The sequence below is a fragment of the Empidonax traillii genome, unplaced genomic scaffold (assembly GCF_003031625.1).
Source record: "Empidonax traillii isolate 1590-97213 ecotype Southwest subspecies unplaced genomic scaffold, ASM303162v1 scaffold4:size3804566, whole genome shotgun sequence".
NCBI classification, from domain to species: domain Eukaryota; kingdom Metazoa; phylum Chordata; class Aves; order Passeriformes; family Tyrannidae; genus Empidonax; species Empidonax traillii.
Window position 1 is genome coordinate 787897 of NW_020955197.1, and position 18468 is coordinate 806364.

The following is an 18468-nucleotide window of genomic DNA, read 5'->3' on the forward strand; positions in this document are numbered from 1 at the left end:
CAGAGACAGATTCAGATGACCTCATTCCAAATGACATTGACTCCAGAGCAAGAGTGGAGTTTCTCTAAACTGGTAGGGTGATATGTGCCAGGAAAAGGTGCTTAGCTTTCAAAGCAAGCACAAGGAATAGGTAGCGGGACCTCGAGGCAGCTGCTGGCAGTTAAAGTGCTGATTCTTTCATGTGTTACAGTGCGAAACAGTGAAAACTGAACACCATTTAAATTAATAAAAAAATGCACCACAGACACCGTATCACTAAGAAAGCCAGTAACTTTACTGATTTGTCTGCAAAATACAAATTATACCTTATTTCCAGCAGGAGAATCTTTTGAAATTTTCCCATTTTTGTTCACTACAGACAGCTGAATTAAGTCCCTTGAGATACACAGATGTGGTTTAACTTAGTTATAACATCTTGTCATCTAGTGGCGACAAAGTCCAGCTTATGCCGCTGTGAGCCTCTACTTTAATATTTGTTGCAAATGCTTGTATGCTCCCATTTACAAGCTATTTTGTTATCACCATTGTTTTATGGAAGCAAATCCCCATGAAAGAGAAGAAAAAAAGAAAAAAAAAAGGATACAACAAACCATCTGAAGCAATCCAAGTGTAATGCCTGCAGTAACCCAGGTCTGATATTAATTAATCCACAAAAGACTCTGGTACTGCATTTTTTATTTTTAATTTTTTTTTTTTTAAATGACTTAACTGACCTTTTTTTGAATCAAACTGAGGTACGGATCAGTCTGAGGTATGACAAGGGAAGGTAGAAATGCAACACCTGATTACTAAAATAATCAAACACACTTTTGATGCATAAAGTCTGTGGCTCAAAGCTTGGATTGCTCCACATCTTTGGTTAAAATATATTAACAAAAGCCTTTTATTACATCTACAGTCTGAAGCATTCTAACAGATACCAATGTTCCATCAGTCCTTCAAGAGACCTGTAGTGGCAGGAAATTAATGCCATGTAACTGACGACATCACAGCAGATGGCACAAACAGGAACAGATGAAGTATGCCATGTTTAGGCAACAGCCTTTATTGAGGTTTCAAGTGGCTTTTAAAAAATTACAAAGCATTTACCTTCCAGGCGAAGGAAGAAGGAAAACAAAACAGCTGTTAGACTATAGATAAAAGAGGGTATATAGGATAACACATACAATACAAAAGGGTTGACATCCTTTAAAACAGCCTATGAGTTCTTATATTCTTATGCTAGCTTTACCTGAAAAAGATCTGAGGACAACAGATAGTTTTTATATTATTCATTAAAAATTGCTAAATTCCTCTTCTGGGAAAAATATAAGCCATTTTTGTTATAAAACACAACTTTTGAAAGACACTGAAATGACAAAAGCTTTACTGCGAATGGTTCAATGCATACAATATACATGTTGTGCAGATAGGGTATATCATATAATTGTCACCAGCAATTAACACTAACTGACAACACCTTTTAATAGGGGTTAGCTTAGCTATACAATACTTGCAGATGTCTAGAATGCCACTTCAGGTGTTTGAACTTACAATTAAGAATGTTGCCTAAAACATCATATAGCATGGGTTAAGGTAAAGTAAATGTTAATACTCTTTCAGGGCTCTGCCCCAAACTCCTTAAATACAAAGGAATCACACAATAAACCCAAATTAGCTTTGCAAATACAATAAATGGTAAGGTACAGATAAAGGAACAAGAAAGGTAGACAGTTATAGTTTACAGAAAGTGACTTCACAATCAAAGTTGTGCTTCTTATCATTAGATCAGTTTGCAAATATGCATTATCCCCCACAATTTTGCCAGTATAAGTTAGTTGCCCTCTGCAGCAGGAACAAGAGGGCCGACTGGCATTTATTTTCACGTGATTCTGTTCTACTCATGTTTATACAAAAATCACTGTCAGAGTTAATATAAATTGCCCAGGCAATACTTTTCACGCTACTTTCTGCTTAGTTACTTGCAGTAATATATTATACTGCATCTTCATTAAATATGGTATCTTTCATTTTTTTCATGCGTTGCTGAGGCAAATCGCAAGGTAAACTATTAATATGGCTATTCTTCACGTATCAATAGACCAAATCCCCTTCCCCACTGACAAGTTTCTACTACAATACCGATAAAGTTGTATTTTTTCTTGAAATGACAAGGTACATTTGTGATATATTTGCATATTTTTGACACATCAAAGTTTAAAATTCTCAGAAGAGAATATGAGTATTGATTCATCTGAAGGTGAAGAAAGTGGTTTCAAAAACAGGTTATTTTGTGGTTTAAAATTAATCATGGGCCCCATTTGACTTTTTTTTCTTTTTGTGCTTTTTTCTTTTTGTTTTTTCTTTTTTTTTTTAAACATGCGTATCTTTGTTTACCCTGCAGTTTGCTCCACGAGATAAGATGGATGCATTAGTAGCACAGTATTCTGCTTAAGGAGTTTCCAGATTATACACTAGCCCCTGCACGGCTGACAGTGCCTGTAAGGCAGGCTTCTGTAAAGTCATGATAAGTGAAGAGCCTATGTCCTAATGCACACTGTAGTCTGATCATCCTTCTCTACTAAAGAGAGATACACTCTATCACTGAGCGGTGCAACGCAACTGCACATACAGGTGGAAAAAAGAGTGTGGATTTCCCTTAACAAAATATTTTGCGTTGACATTTCGCTGTCGCAGCTATATCCTTCATCATAGTGTCAATGTATGTAGGCGAGACCTGGAAGGACTCTTGGAAAAAAGGAGATATATTACAGTTTTACTATGGTACTAACATTTTGCTTAAACACTTTTCCCCTCCAACAGAAAGATTCAACTGAAACACTTGAATATACCATTTTTTTTTCCTAATAAACAAGAGGGACAAAGAGGGACTTGAAGAAAATGACACATTCCCTCTGGTCAAGCTATCTTAGTCAAAGGAACAATATGAGGCTGGACAAAATGTGGACACCATATGCTAAAGCAAGTCCTGCTCTGGTGTAAACACACAGGGAGCGTTGCTCAACAACGTGCCCACTGTGAGATGACGTGACTGCGGAGGTCCGTGAGAACCAGGGACCTGATGGCCAACATCGGCTGTGTAAGATCAATCAACTTTGTTTGATCCTTTAATTGATGATCTCTGTAGACGTTTGATGTCTGTGAGAGAGGGGAGTAATCTTTATACCAGGCACATTTGTGCTGATCCCTTCCTTTGCCTCTCTCTGCTGCTTCGGCACATATTCACCTGCACTCACGTAGCTGACAGCCGTTCGAGCTGCACACCCAATTCTGACAGGCAGAATACCAGCTTCATTAATGAGAAAGGGCCAAGTTACGCCACTTTGTCATTTAACCCATGGAAAACTACAAGATACGCAGGACGTTAAGTAATAGAAGGGCCCTTAACTTGTTACAATGCACAAAACAGCATGAAAGAACTAATCAGTATATACAATGGATCGCAGTTCACCCAACTGATTGTAAAATGCTGCATTAAAATGATTTAGGTTGTTACACCATGGGTAAAGTCTAACTGTTTACAGATCAGTCTTTCAACGGCTGACTTTGATCTGTAAAATACCCAGTAAAAGAAAACCGAAAGAAAATAGTTAAATGTGCAACTGCACAAATATAATTCCCCACTATTAAGATAACAAAAACTTTTGCTATTACCATAATTATTATATATATTAGAAAGCTATACACAAGCATGTTAATTTCACAGATTTTTTTTAAAAGATTCTTAATATTTTATATAATTAGAAATACACATTTCAAAAACAAAACTTCTGCAAAGAGAAAACAGTTATCTTGGTTAGCAAAGCATGGAGTTCCTCAAGGCTTAGGGTAGTGCTTTCTATACAAAAAGTCCTTTTTTGTTTGTTTCTTCAGGACTGTTTAAAAGATTAGCAAAGCTATCAAGGAAAAAAGAACACAATTTGGCTTAAGGAAACTACAAAAGCCACAATTGCTTTGCAAACTCTGTCTTACTTTTTAATATGAAAATAAGCAAAATGTAATGTACATATTTTTATACTTTTTTTTTTTATTTAATAAGTGATGCAGACCCAGAATTTTTAAAATTAAATATGTCAGCCCTCGAACTCAATATTTTTACAAGTATGGTCCTCTTTAAATGTTTTGATCCTTTTTAAATGAGTGCCATACTCTAAAAATATGCCTGCATGTTTGTGAGCATTTTCGGTATGTTAGGTGACCCAGTCTCTTTCTAGAATCAATTCATGGCCACCCAACTGCTGGGTCTGTCAAAACTTCTGTACATTTTCTATATGTTGCATAACAGCTGCTTTCTCTCTCAGTAAAGATCTGCCATTTCTGGCAAATGTTTTCCTTTTGTCTATTTACATGTAAATAACGTTGAACCTGCAACATGACACTATCTATTGTAACATACATTTTGCAAGGGAGCACAACAGTGAAAAGAAGTTAGCCTTAAAATCTAATTTGTACAAGTGTTCTGTTGTACAACTCAAGTGCTAAGCTTATCTCAGCATTTCTGTTTATCCTTATACTGCATCACTGAGGCAATTTAAAAGTACTTTTACAAAACAGAGTACCTGACTTTTTTTTTTTCACACACAGCACATATAATGCATATCGACCCCCTCCCCCCTCCCCCCATTAAGGTATAGCACACACACACTGCAAGAAAAAAAAAAACAACTAATAGGTAATAATGTTATCATGTTGCCCATCCTTCAGAGAGCCGCATGCGCTTGACAGAGGGGCTTTCCCTTTCGTCCGGCGAAGGTCTGGTGAGTCCAATGGGGGAGTGGAATTCGTTCCGGTGATCTTCTCGGTCACTTCCATCATAGGAACTGCTACAGCTGCTCAAACTGTCAACAGGAGATCTCCCCGCCTCATGGCGCGTGTGCTGCGGGTATCTCGATGGTGTGGTGGTACGGTCTCTAGGAGGAGAAACAGGTTCTGACTTGATGTTGAGGCTTTGAGTAGAAGGCAGGGAGAGATTTGTACTCTGAGATAAATGAGTGCTAGTGCAAGCTCTGTAGGAGGAAAGGAAACCCAGTTACAGACGGAGGAGGCATGGAGCCCCCAGATATGCACAAACACTCACACAAAACACCAGTGTAAAGGCTCGCGCAGGACCAGCGCACACAGAGAGCATAGGGACTGTTATCTGGGCAGAATTCACAAATTCGAGGAGATGAAAGCACCACAATGTGGTTGACTTGAGTGGGATATGCCCTCAGTTTGGAAGGAGGTCTTGCTTTCAATCTCTCTGTCTCCATTTTTTTTAAAATCAAGTGTCACCACAAATTTGGTGAGGCGAGCCTTTGCACTGTTGGAACCACCTGCAGGTTTCTGTGTAACTAATGCTGTGCGTGTGTATGCACTGGCTGAGACAGGGGAGGCATAGACTTTCTGCTGGGATTAATCCAATTACTTTGAATGCACCCAACTGCTTCTATTACTCTTCATTTTGACATGTGACTTCAGATGCAAAATAAAAACAAAAAAAAAATCTGGCCTGGTATGTTTTATACCTTAACCTTTCAGAATAGAGTTGAAATTACTGGTCTTAGGATTGATATGAATAAAATAGCATAGGAATGCAAGGATTGAGATGTGAATCTACAATTTAAATCTATGAATCTGTAATTCAATCCAGAACACTTTTGGATAAACTATCAAAGAGAAGATGAAAAGTAGTGTCAGAGGCCTATACTGTTTGCATGTAGGAAAGCCAAATCAGAGGATGCTGTTAGCAGACAGAATAATACAGTGAAAATTTTTAAACTTTTTCAATCTGTATAATTATTCTAAGCTCTTTTTTAATTTTTATCCTGTGCATTTTTGTGGGCAAGTAATGCCAGAGGAAAGATGAAACAGGCAGGGAGGAGAGGGAATATTGAGAACATGCATTCTCTCTATAGGAGAAATGAGCTCATTTGTATCTGCACAATATTTTGTACAAAAGCACCACCTCCTGGCAAAACCTAACTTTTTGCTATTAAAATAGAATTCTTGACATGCCAGTTCCTATTGTGTTCCACTTCAGAGACCATCTGCTAGGCTGAAGTTAGTGTCTAACCCCATAGATACAGTTTCAAGGTTTCTAGTCATGAGTATTTATTTATACAGAGGGAGGAAGGCAGAAGGGGCAAGAGACCACTTGGTTTTACAGAATTTTAAACCCAAAGGGATAAGCGGGCATTTTTAATTCAAGAAGATGCAACACTGGGATTTAGAAGGAATTTTTAAGCATGTAGAAGACACAGTTAAGTTTAGATGTGGTCTTTTCGTTTATTGAAATACTCCACTTTTCCTGGTATCTCATCAGCTGAGAACTGAGATTGACATTTACTACTATGATGAAAGACAAAATGGATTTTTTTTTTTCTTTTGACAGATTTAAAATAAAACTACATGACCTCAATATTGAATGATACCAGCTGCTTTTATCAGGAATTACTGCAGTGTTTAATCATTAATGGATCCTGTTAGAAAACAGAAAAGAGGACATTCTACCTCCAATTGCTTTTATCTACCCTTGATTCCTATACAGATGACAGTGCCAAATCTGCAACAAGCCCTTTCATGAATTACAGAGTTCATGAGTAATAGCACTCATAGTAGCTAATGTTTTTTGTTTTGTTTTGTTTTTTTTTTTTTTGCTATGAGTACATTTTCTTTGCTTTTGCTTTTGTAGATATTAAATTAACACATAGAGGAAACTGTAAATATAAGACTTTGCCATTCCAAGTTATTGGAATATTCCACTCTTCCTGAAAACTTGTAAAAAAGAATCCAACAAGAATCAAATATACATTTCTGCCTTATTTTTTTTTTTTTTGTTTTTCATTTCCAGTGACTTAATTTTTCAGTTGCTTAGGAGATCCTAGGACTTCACCTGAATAAACAAGCTGTCACTTTCGCATGTATGATAAGATTACATATGATTTCAGATGCCAAGCTTATAGATAAACCTGAAAGTTCCATTATAAAGGATGGTGGAGCCTGGGGATTTGATTTAGAAGTGTTTGATTTGAGCAAATGACATGTCATTTTGCAAACCTGGGATAACTAAAAAACCCATGCTAGATAAAAATAACCATATTCAGTCAAATGTGTTCACATGGAACATACTTGCATTCTATCCTGTGACAGCCCCCAAAGTAACAAATCTAGAGGGATAAGCTGAATTTTCAGTGAAAGATGGCTGGTATTGCTGTACTGTAATATTGCCTTTTTAACAGTGCTTCAGAAGTGAGTATGAGAATGCACTTCTATAGACTTTCCAGAGACTCCTTGTGATTTATCAACAGGGTTGCATAAATACCTGGCATACAAACTAGAGACAGTTTTATAATGCTTCAGGTTGATTTGTATTTTGAACATTTTTTTTTAAAAATAAATTTAAAAAAGGTTAAGAAGTCATTTTGGTAGGTCAGGACTGATTTTTTGAGGTTTAAAACAACATAAATAAATTGCAGCAATTATTTTTATTCACAACTTTTTTTCCTTTTTAAATATATTTTTTCCTGCCAAAACTATTTCTAAACTTCAATATCTATTTATTGGACTTTATTTTACATTATTTCATAAATATTTTCTGAAATATTTTTCTTAGAATCTCATCTAAGCTAAAATGGTCCCTTACAAGGGAAATCTATTATTACACATACATGTGAATTGTGAAATACTATATACTTAGGTGCAGCCTTTAGACCTGTATTCTAAACAGAGGACTGACCTATTTAGAATAGAAGTTCTATTATAAAAAGTGAGAATTGTGCCAGTTACAAAATGATTTAATTTCCTGTACATGTGTGAGTGTACAAACAGCTGTTTGCACTGATATGTTACAATGCAAATTTTACACTGTTGCTTCATATAACTACATGACTTTGGTCCAAGCATGACATCTTTTTATCATTTGAAATCTACACTAAATTCTCTAGAAAACAAATTAGATTTGAATATGGGAAACCCACTGAGAAAATAAAGGAAATGACTTCAAAGTTTGTGTATCATTATGTGCACTCAGTAGGTGCCTGGCAGTCCACTCATGTTGACGTCATCACCTTTTTCCACATATTGTATAAAAATACTTAATTTTATGGGGACAATGAAGAAAATTAATGTTTTATTTTGGCACAGCAGTTCCCATTGAGACCAGTGTAGTGAAAATGTGGTGTTTATTTAGATTATGATGGGCACATGGAGAAATGTCGGTTCCTGTCTAGGTTCCACAATGAAGAACTACACAGCTCTGCTGTGTGAGAGGTGGGGAGCAAGATGGGGTGTCATGAGCTTGGAAGGAAGTTTGGTCGTCACTGATGTCAGTGAGATCAGTTCTGTGTGTGTTTCCATCTATTTGAACCTCCAGCTGGTATTGAAGCTCACTCAGCATGCACAGGCAGAAGTGCAGGTCTGAGTAGGTGACAAGGGAGGACACAAACATGCACTAGGCAGACTTTTCCAGGAGGAGAAAGTAATCTATTGAAGGAAGATGGAACCTGACATACCTATGTCCACACTTGCATCTCTAGATTAGTTTACTTCCTCACTTCATCCAATTTTCCCCCATAAATACAAGTAATAAACCATTGAAAATTCACTGCAGAATTTAGTTATGCAACTTTAGTTATGTGCTAATTTGTAGGTAGGAGAATAGAGGATATTTTTGACTTGCTAGCAATGCAACCTTCCTCCCCTTTGTTCTTTCTTTAGGTAGTTTTTTTTTGTTGTTGTTGTTGTTGTTTTTTAATATGAATTTTTTTGGTCAAAGTAACAGCAGAATAAGAATTTCTGTGTCAAGGTATTTTGATTAGCTCTGACACATTAGAATTTACACTTTTTAAAAAGACATTTCTAAACAAATAGTAACAAGAAACTGAATCACTGGAACATCTTATTTCTAATACAGGAATAAGAATAAAAGGCTCAGTCTGAAATATACGAGCTTTTTATTCAAAACAAGCAGATTGGCAGAACTGATACAAATTCATTAAACTTGACGTCACTGTATATAAATTTTTCAGTAAAAATGGTTCAATGGAGGATATTTGCCTGTATTTAGCTGCGGTTATTATCAAAATTAATCATTGCTAAGTAATAATCTTGTTATCTAAGGGTCACAGAATAAGTCAACAGTACATATGACTTTGGAAAACTTTGTTTGAGTGGACAGAAGTTTGGAAAAACTTTTCTTATGCAAAAAACTATCTATACTGAAGATTCTTCAGGTGAAATATTGTTTCTATGTTTGCATTCATATTTTAGGAAAGCAAAAATTTCACCTTGGTTGTTAATTTAGGAAGAAAAGATTGTGACTTAAGCTGGGAAATATGGATGCAAGAAAACATATTCCATATAATGGATTTGTGCCAAAAATTTGGATCTCTTATTATAATGTTTGGAATTAATTTCTCTTCTGGTTATCAGCAATTAATTTATGTTAGACTCTTTGGTACATTTTAAATAAGCAATAACCCTCTCTGTAAGAGACACTGAAGCAATATTCAGACCAAATCCCAAAGTCTGGGATGGAATGATTTTCAATAGAATTTGTGTGTATTTTTTCCAGATGCAGACCCATTTAAAAGATCATTTTGCTTTTTAACCTAAAAAGTTGAAAAGTCTATCTTGTTTTAGTGTTCCAGTCATATCAAAACAGGCTCTACATTGTTATGCGGTTCACCAGGTTCTGCAAAAGACCAAAAGCTGCACAGACAGGGAAGATGAACCCTGTCCTCAGATATTTGCCCTCAAGTAAACCAGAACGAGTATGGCTATTAATTGCAGAGTCAATATGAATGAAGAGCCAGGTTGCAGAGATCTCCTCCAATTACCTAAAGATTGTTCTGACAGTGCTGCTGAAATTGTTGGGGACTTATCTGGAGCATGCTAATACATTTAACCCTGTCCTACTCTATTACTAATCAAATTCCTTTGTCCAGCACTGCGGAAGTAGAGTTGGTTTTCACCTTTAGACTTTGGTGAAAAACAAAACCTGAGGGAGAACTAGAATGCCTCTTCCACTAAATCACCTGTTTTCTCAGAAATCTTTACAGAATATTGATAACAACAAATATCTCACAGTTGCCAAATCTGTTCAGTATAGGACCTAAGTCAGCAAAGTTGTCAAAAGCTTTCTAGATGTATTTTCTCAAATATAAGAGGATGACTGTAATTTTATTTGATTTTTAAATCTTCCTGAAAATTCTAGCTCATCTTGACATGGACTGAATATGTTCTATACAATTTCAAGTTTTTCAAATAATCCAAAAGTTAGCACAGGTGCCTTTGCATGCAGAACTCAGTGACTAAAATAAAGGCTTATGGTTTTCTGCAGAGATAGAAGACTTCTTCAGAACTGTCAGTGAAGCAGCTTTCATAGCTGAATTAATTTACAAATCATTGCAATAATAATAATAAAAGTAGGAACTCAGAATATATTCCACAGCCACAGTCATTACACTTTGACATTCTGTGATATGGATTGGAAACAGATCATGATGTATGACATGTCTGAAAAGGCATGCAGTTAGTTTAGGATTTAATTTATACATTTCTTTGGTTAACCAAATAGCCTTGTTACATTCTTTCGTATGCCACTGAAAACAATCATCTTATTGGAAGTTTATACACTGATGTCCAATGTGAGCTTTCAATCCGAGACTTTATGTCTTTAGCTGAACCTTTAGTCTGAATGCTGCCCCAGAAACTGTGCAAACTCAAAAAGAAAATAGAAGTTTAAGAGAAAGAAATTAAGACTATTTTTTTCTATATCAGCAACTACTTCAATTGCACGTTTTTTTATCATTAGTATCTTTATATACTTATTTATACAGAAATGAGGTTTAAATTTTTTTTTCTTTGAGACACTTGTATAGCTGTCCTTAAAAGCCCAGATTGTCTGTACATTGAAAAGGTATCAAAATAAGTTACAAAAAGCATTCAGATAAACTAGAAGGAGAATTTTGAAGTTTAAGACACATTTATAGTATTAAATAGTTCTACATTATGGTAACCATCTTGAAGAAAAAATAGCATATATGCAACATCTCTTTCTGAAAAAAAATTCAAATGCATCTGAATAAAATTACCCCTCATAAATATACTCCTGCTGTTTTCAACTTCTATTTTTATAACTGAAACTTTTAAAATTCAAACGTGTCTACTCATACAGGTCTATGTGTGCCACAGTGCTGCCTGCCTCTGTTCTTACTCAATAGAAATTGAAGACATTATAATTTCTGAAAATCATACACCTGTTCATTTCAATGAGCCAACAGGTCGCATGTTCAAGAATGCATTAGGTGATCTCCCTTTGTGAATTTTCACACTTCTAAAGATCCTGAAATGTTCGAGCAGTGTGCTTCTCCAAAACTTGAATAAATGTCTCAAAATTAACCACTAGAGGACAGGAATACCTGTACTCCTCAACACCAGCACATCACAATGGTTTTTTGTGGGATCACAATTCTTAGGCCTAATTATGCTATTTTCTGTTATGTCAGAGTTGAGCAGAAGGGAATAGTGATTATTAGATAAGGTTAAGGCTTAATCTCAGGTCAAATAATCATGTAGTTCTTACTTGATTAAAAATATTTAGAAAAATTTCAAGTTTACTGTAAATGTTTGTGCTATAATAACTGGAAATAAAAAGAATAAATAGCAAAATCCAGCAATAGTACAATAGGTGTTCCGTTTGGTTTTAGTATTGAAATAAAATGCTATTTACAGAAATAAAAACTAAAACAGAAAGAGCACACTACCAAGAAAATGTCATGGACACAATATTTCATAGTAGCTACTTAGTAAATTTTCCATTGAATATGTAGTTCCAGTTTTGCAAAATGGAATTCTTACACAGAGTAAATATGTGCAGATATGTTTTCTTGACATATTTTACATTTGGAATTACTGGGGAGACTGAAGTCACTCTAGGATAATAAAATAAAAAAAACACTACTTACCCCAATTGACTGAGGGCAGATGGTGGCATGTTGTGTAGGTGTTGCTGTTGCCAGCCAGTCACAGAACCAAGATGAAGAGCACTGGCTGTATTAAACCCAGAGAGAGATGATATATCTGCACTACTCAGAGAATATTCTAGATTTGAAAACAGAAAGACAGTAATTAAGAGAGAATTAAAGAGGAAGCAATTAAACAACAACTAGCATAGTAATTTTCACGTCATTTCATAACCCTTTTAATTTTAATTACACCAATCACATTAAGTTGCAGCAGAAAAAAAGTAAACCTTCCTCTTCCCTCAACTCATTAACTTGGAAGCAAATAATGCACTAATAATTATTCTGTAATTTAGCAGGGATTTACTGGGTTTGAAAGATCCAAAGCATTCTTAGACTGTATATCCACCGTAACTACAAAAGCACTGTCAGAAAGACTTGAAAAACATAATATTTTGGTTACAGTCTTCCTTGCAGAACCTAGCAGGAAGATTGTTTCTGAACAAAATGTGTCTTCTCTAAGAGCATTGGATCTGTGTATTAGCATACTCTGTACAGTAGCAATACAAAACAGGAACTGCGATGGATCTCTGGAGGCTTCATTTCTATGCCCTCCCAAGTAACTGTGTGATAGCCCACAAAGTTATTGAACTCTGATGTGGCCACACTGAAGCTGCTCCTTCCCACTACCCTCATGGCTTTAGGATGGTGCACTCAACCACATAGAAGGTACCTCCATAGAAGACTAAGAACTGTCTTTTAAGTTACATTTTTTTTTTTAAATTTTATTAAAGCCAAGGAAAGAAAGCTACCAAATCAGTCTTTCATTCAAACAAGACAGCTGACTTTAAAATAGATGTGTCTGAAGTTAGTGACAGGCACAGAATAAGCAAATGTAGTGCAAAAGCATATCAGCTATGAATTTTCAGTTTCTCCCAAGGAACATTAGCTAATTCATTAGTACTAAGATAGACACTTGTCAGCACCTTGCTCCCTCCCCCATCCCTTGCATCCTGCACCCATACTTACCAGTACCATATGTTGTTGAGATTGCTGATGGGTATCCTCCCATCCCTTGCCCTGGTAGAGTAGGAGTTGCTACGGAAACCACTGGAGTAGCCAATGACTGAGCAGACTGGGAGTTATTTATCCTTTGATTCTTTTAAAGTAAGTAAAATAAACATATTATTGACTAGCTTCAAGTAATTTGAGTATATTTGCTTTCTGTGTATGTTCTGTGCATGAGAAATACAGGCTGATACAAATTTCTAGAAATTAATCCTTTAACATGTGGCTCTGATGAACTCTGCCAACCCTATCATTTACAAGCCTTCAAGAGACCAGTTGTCACCATAGTAACACATTACATCAGTATCTCCTAGGTAACTGAACTTGTAAGATTGCTTTTATTGTGGGTAGAAGAACAGATCATGTGAAAAACTTATGAAATATATAAGCTCCATTCCCATTGTTTTCCTTTTCACTCAAACAGAAAAAAAACACCTCAAACAACAGCAACAAAACCCACAAAGCAAAACAAAACTAAAAGATGAAAGAAAAACCCTCAAACCCAGCCTCACTGGATTTTGAAAGTGAGGGGCACTCCCAGACTGCTGAACGCTGAAGTCTTACCAGCAGATGGTGCTCTGACTACTTCAGAGTAGTTTTTGTGCACTAAAAAAAACCTTCAAGGCTCCTACGTAGCACAGCAGTTACACACTTATCTTTAACTCAAAGGCACTAGATATTGCACTGTAAAAATTACACTAGAGAACTCTAATTCTGTGAGTGGTAGGAAAAAATGACCAGAGAGCCACAACAAGGTTGTACCACCTTCAACAATAAAAGTTTACATGCTCTTAAAGCATCAGTAACAAGAAAGATTAATTCTAGCAGGCATAATTTGAATATGTGCAACAACTACACCTGGTCTTCTACATTATTCTACTAAGAAAATTACAATGAGCTTTCTCTTCCCAACGTATTTATTATGGTAGCATTTTCCATTTTATTTCAACCAACATTTCACCTACATAATGAAAAATAACTGTTTTCCTTTTCCTTGTTATTAAGATGAACATCATTACCACTTACCAGAAGCAGATCAACATCCTCAGACTGATTGCATAGGAAAGGAGTGTTAAAAATTAGTGAATATAAATATTTTCCAGGATGCAGGTTTCTAGCTGAGCTTTTAGTTTCATCTGATAGGGGTAGCAAATTAAACATTTTCTGAGCATAGTTTGGAAAAATAACACCTCATAGATCTCTTATTTGTCCTTCTAGTGGAATGTTTGTCTCAGTTCTAGGGGCAATTTATCCAGTTTTCAGCACAAGACTTTCCTTAAGAATTCACTGTTTCTTCCACAGCCCCGTTGGTTGCAGATTATCATGCAACACCTGACCACTCAAAAAATCCCTTGGAAAATATCAGTTTTAAGGACCTTGAAATAAATAATTTGATGCAAACAGTTTATTACAGCCTTGGTTGACTTTGAGTATTGCCCTGTAGCACTATTTGGTACTTATTCGCTTAGAAGGCAGCATCTCATTTATGGGGGTTTCCAGTTTGATGGTTAATTTGTTTTTCATCAGGCTAAAGTAACCATCTTGGAAGTTGTTTTAATAATGTCTGTTATATAATGGAAAGCTGCCTTTCTATTGTCACTTAAATTTACTGTCAAGCTACCTTTTAGTTTAAGCTCACTTTTGATGTTAAATCACTCACAAAAGATTTACTTGCAAACACTAGCTGGCTTTTGGAAGGGAACTACAAGATATGCACATGAAACCTTCTTCCCAATTCAACCTTCTAGAGTAATATATTGCGTAAATTTCACTAATCCTGGCAGGAGATACCAAAACTTCATGCTCATTTTTCTCTTCCTCTTCTTTTGCTCTTATCCTTACAAAATTTGGAGCTCAAAGTAATAGACTTCAATTTATTTACAGTTAATATGTCATTTGCTGAGAGTCTGTGTGGCTAAATGTTTAAGAAAAACATAATAGGTTAGGAATACTCAGAGTTAAATTCAGTCTTTATAACAAATCCAGGAAAGGTTCTTTCAGCTAATAAGGAAAGAGACTGCAGAAGTTTAGACTGTGCAGGACACAGTTCCTATTTTGCAACTACCAGAAAAAAGGGAGGAAGTAAATATGGCTTCAAAAAAGCAATCATAGAGGTTCAGCCTACATCCTCAGCTTGATGTCAAACCTTAAGGTTAGAAAGAAAGACCAAACAAGCAAGAATTTAATTGCTTGATCCAGCTTTGAAATTCCCAAGTAACTCTTATCTGAAGAGAAAAAGAAAAGCTTTGAAATGCATTACCACTGATGGCATGGTATTCTTGCTGCCAGGTGGAATAAGCACACGGAGATCTGGTTTGCGGTTGTTCATTCCCAAATTCATCGGAGGCGGAGATTTTGCTTGCATATTCTTATTCAAATTGCCAGGTGAGACCAGCAGACCTGGTGAGTTGCGGGGGTTGCCATATCCATTTCCTGTTTAGGTAAAAAAAGAGAAATTAAAAAAAACATAAAAATAAGAGAGAAGTTTGATAAACTCCTCTGTATTTTTGAAACCTCAACATTAAAAATGTGAAATAAAAAACTCATGGTGAATACCTATGTCGTGTCTTTATGGAAAAACACAACATATGCTATATTTGGAACAATTGGTTTTGAAATGCTTTCTCTCATGGCTGTTGACAACTTAGAGATGTGCTGAAATATGACTGTTTACAGCACTGTGGTATATAACTGTGCCCTTGTAGCAACCAGTATCTGATATTTGCCTTACAAGAGAATTGGGAAAGTCAGATAATTTAAGGGCTTAAAAAATGTCAGAGTTATTCCATGTTTTCTTGACAACTACAGAGCATCATGCCTTTCCTGACTCAGCCCTTTGTAGGTCATGATTTTGTTTTGCTTTTAAACAAAGGATGAGTATAGCAAGGCTATAATTTCCAGAAAAGAAAGGGGAGGACTAAGAAGATTTGTAAATGCTTTTGGCTTTCTTTCACTACACTTTTTGGACTTGATTCTGTCAACACTAAAGTCAATGGGAGCAAGATCTTAACTTTATTTGGAAAATACCACCATATCTTTCATCTTCATCTCTCTGTTGCAGGCTCCAGGAACAGTTCTGACAAGGGAATGCTTCATTTGCCTTTTACAGAAAAGGGTTTCCTTTTCTCACCACACAAGACTGACAACTGTGTTTCCTTAAGGTTAATGACCTACTATTCCACTAAAATGAGCCCTTTCTATTTTCTCTGCCTGATTTCACCTCTTACCCAAACAAAGGCTGGGGGAAAAGATGACTTTTTAGCCTAACCTTGAAATTCTGTCTGCATAGTCTCAAGAGATGTACAGAAACGGCCCAGTCACAGGGAGGGAATAGAACAAAAACTATTACAGAAAGAAAAACTTTTACGTATAAATGCCAAGGGAAAAAATGCTAGGGAAGACTTCCTGTTCTGTGCTCAGCTTTTGTTCATAGTTCTTGAGCTGTGACACACAACCTAGAATTCATTTGAGAAGATGAGCTAGGGACAGTGGCAGAGCCCTGTGGGTCAGAAAACCTGGACCTTCAAATTTTCTCTGTAGTCCCAAATTCAGTGAAGAAGGAGTATCTCACTTCTCCCCACCACACCCCAGATTTAATGGAGTTTACAGCCCTAAAAGACATAAATGGATTATGGAACTAAATTTGATAATGTCTATGAGATGGGAATAAAAATGACAGTATATGAGACTGATTAGCTTTTCTGGTTAAGGACAAAGAAGTGCATCCAATCATAACTAAGATTAAATCGAGTTTTTAATCCTCAAGCACATTAGTTAATTGTATTTATCAGATCAGCAAATTCACAGAAATAAAATCTGTCAAAGGCTTTTAAATACAAAAATACCACTTCAGGCTCTGGAAGACCCTGAACTGTGAACACTAGGCTTAGGACACAGGAAAATTACCAAAAAGTGCTTGACTTCTGTACTTATGATGTACCTTTAGTAACTGCTGTGGCCTGGTTTATTTATTCTCATGCTTCTTATTATCATGATCTCATAGGCCTTTGCAAAAAAACGAAAACTTAAAAGCACTCAGATCACTTCAGAGATTTTGTATTAAAATAGTTTTCATAGTTAATCCTGTTATTTCTTTAATATCTTACAGTTAGTAAGATAAAATGTTAATGAAAAGAAGTGTATGCGTGAGATTAGAAGGTGTATTTTGAATATATGACAATATTTTCTACTTGAAAACACAGGGTTTTTTAAAAGTTCATCTTTTACAAACTGAATACTGAAAAAGTAATGTGTTGAGAAGTGATCAACAGGGGGAACTGAAGCAAAAGTAGAATTTCTCTCGTGTTGGTTTTCTACAGGCTATATTCAAAAACTCCTTGTTAAATCTGTTGTATGACAAGAACTTGTTCAGAGACTGACAATGAAAGTCTTTGAAGCAGATACGCAGCAAAACAAAATGCACTGTACTCTATATGTTTGTTTCTAATTGAGATTTTTTGAGAATAAAATCCCTTACAAGAAAGAACTCTCATTTTCTACTTAAAATTTACTTAATATAATTCACTATTAAACACTAAGAGATGAAATGTTTCTGTAAAAACCTTAACTCATCTGACCTTTATTTTATTTACCTACTGATGTCAAATAGTTTGAACAGTGATCAAATTACTTATATTTATATTTAAGAACATAAAATTCTTTTAAAGAACTATTGCAATCTTTTCTTTACCAGGAGATTTCTGCGGTTCATGACATATTATGCCAGATAGCATTTTAGAGCCGTGTAATAATCATTCCTCTATCCAGCCACCAAATTGTTATTCTTCTGGTATAATGAGGATTCAGGAATGTAAGACTGTGGACCTTAAACCAATGATACAGAAACCCATCATTTGGAAATCAATATTGAATGCATGCATGCAGTTTAAAGTTAAGAAGAGTCTGCATTTAAACCAGCTCTTTAAACTGTATCCTTTTAACTCAAGAGGGCTGTGGCCTGCTGTGAGGCAGCTGTCCCACCTTCAGAAAAATCTACTGAAGAGAATAGCCTCATTTACATTCAGAGGCAAAAAAAAATATGTATAAGACTTCCAATGTACAAATTAAACCTTCCTTCATGCTATACTTTAAAATTACACTTTGCCTGGACAATTATCAATTTAGATGTGACTCTATGCAGAACATTGCATTTCACTATCCACTTGAAAGCGCAAAAATTATATGTCGTGTATGAATGGATTTCCTGATTATAGATTATAAGAAAATGAAAACCAGATGGATTTTAGAGCAAGTTCGTTTTACATTTTTATTTGGTTAAGAGCCATATTTCTGCTGGAATAGAACATTTTTAAACAGTACAAATATATTCTGTAGTGCATAATGAAAATACAAACAGTGGATGCACAAGTTTTAAAGGGCATATGTCAGAATTTGCAAATTTACAGCATTTTCAATTCAATAAGTTTTCAGAGAAAATGATATTTCCTTATACTGT

The 18468-nt window shown here is 35.6% G+C and overlaps 1 protein-coding gene across 21 annotated transcripts in view; it reads right to left on the reverse strand.

Annotated features, from left to right (window-relative positions):
* Positions 1-252: 252 nt before the first annotated feature.
* Positions 253-18468, reverse strand: part of MEF2C (myocyte enhancer factor 2C) — a 136189-nt gene continuing 117973 nt past the window's right edge. For 12 of the 21 annotated variants that reach the window (XM_027877707.1, XM_027877753.1, XM_027911693.1 and 9 more), the window contains 5 exons: positions 15274-15446; positions 14040-14063; positions 12975-13104; positions 11949-12084; positions 253-5006 (listed from right to left, as the gene is read on the reverse strand). In XM_027877707.1, coding sequence (XP_027733508.1) covers positions 4685-5006; positions 11949-12084; positions 12975-13104; positions 14040-14063; positions 15274-15446 — 785 coding nt within the window. In that variant the 3' untranslated portion in view covers positions 253-4684. The remainder of the gene's footprint in view (positions 5007-11948; positions 12085-12974; positions 13105-14039; positions 14064-15273; positions 15447-18468) is intronic. The other 9 variants (XM_027877870.1, XM_027877853.1, XM_027877862.1 and 6 more) reach the window with 3 other exon arrangements.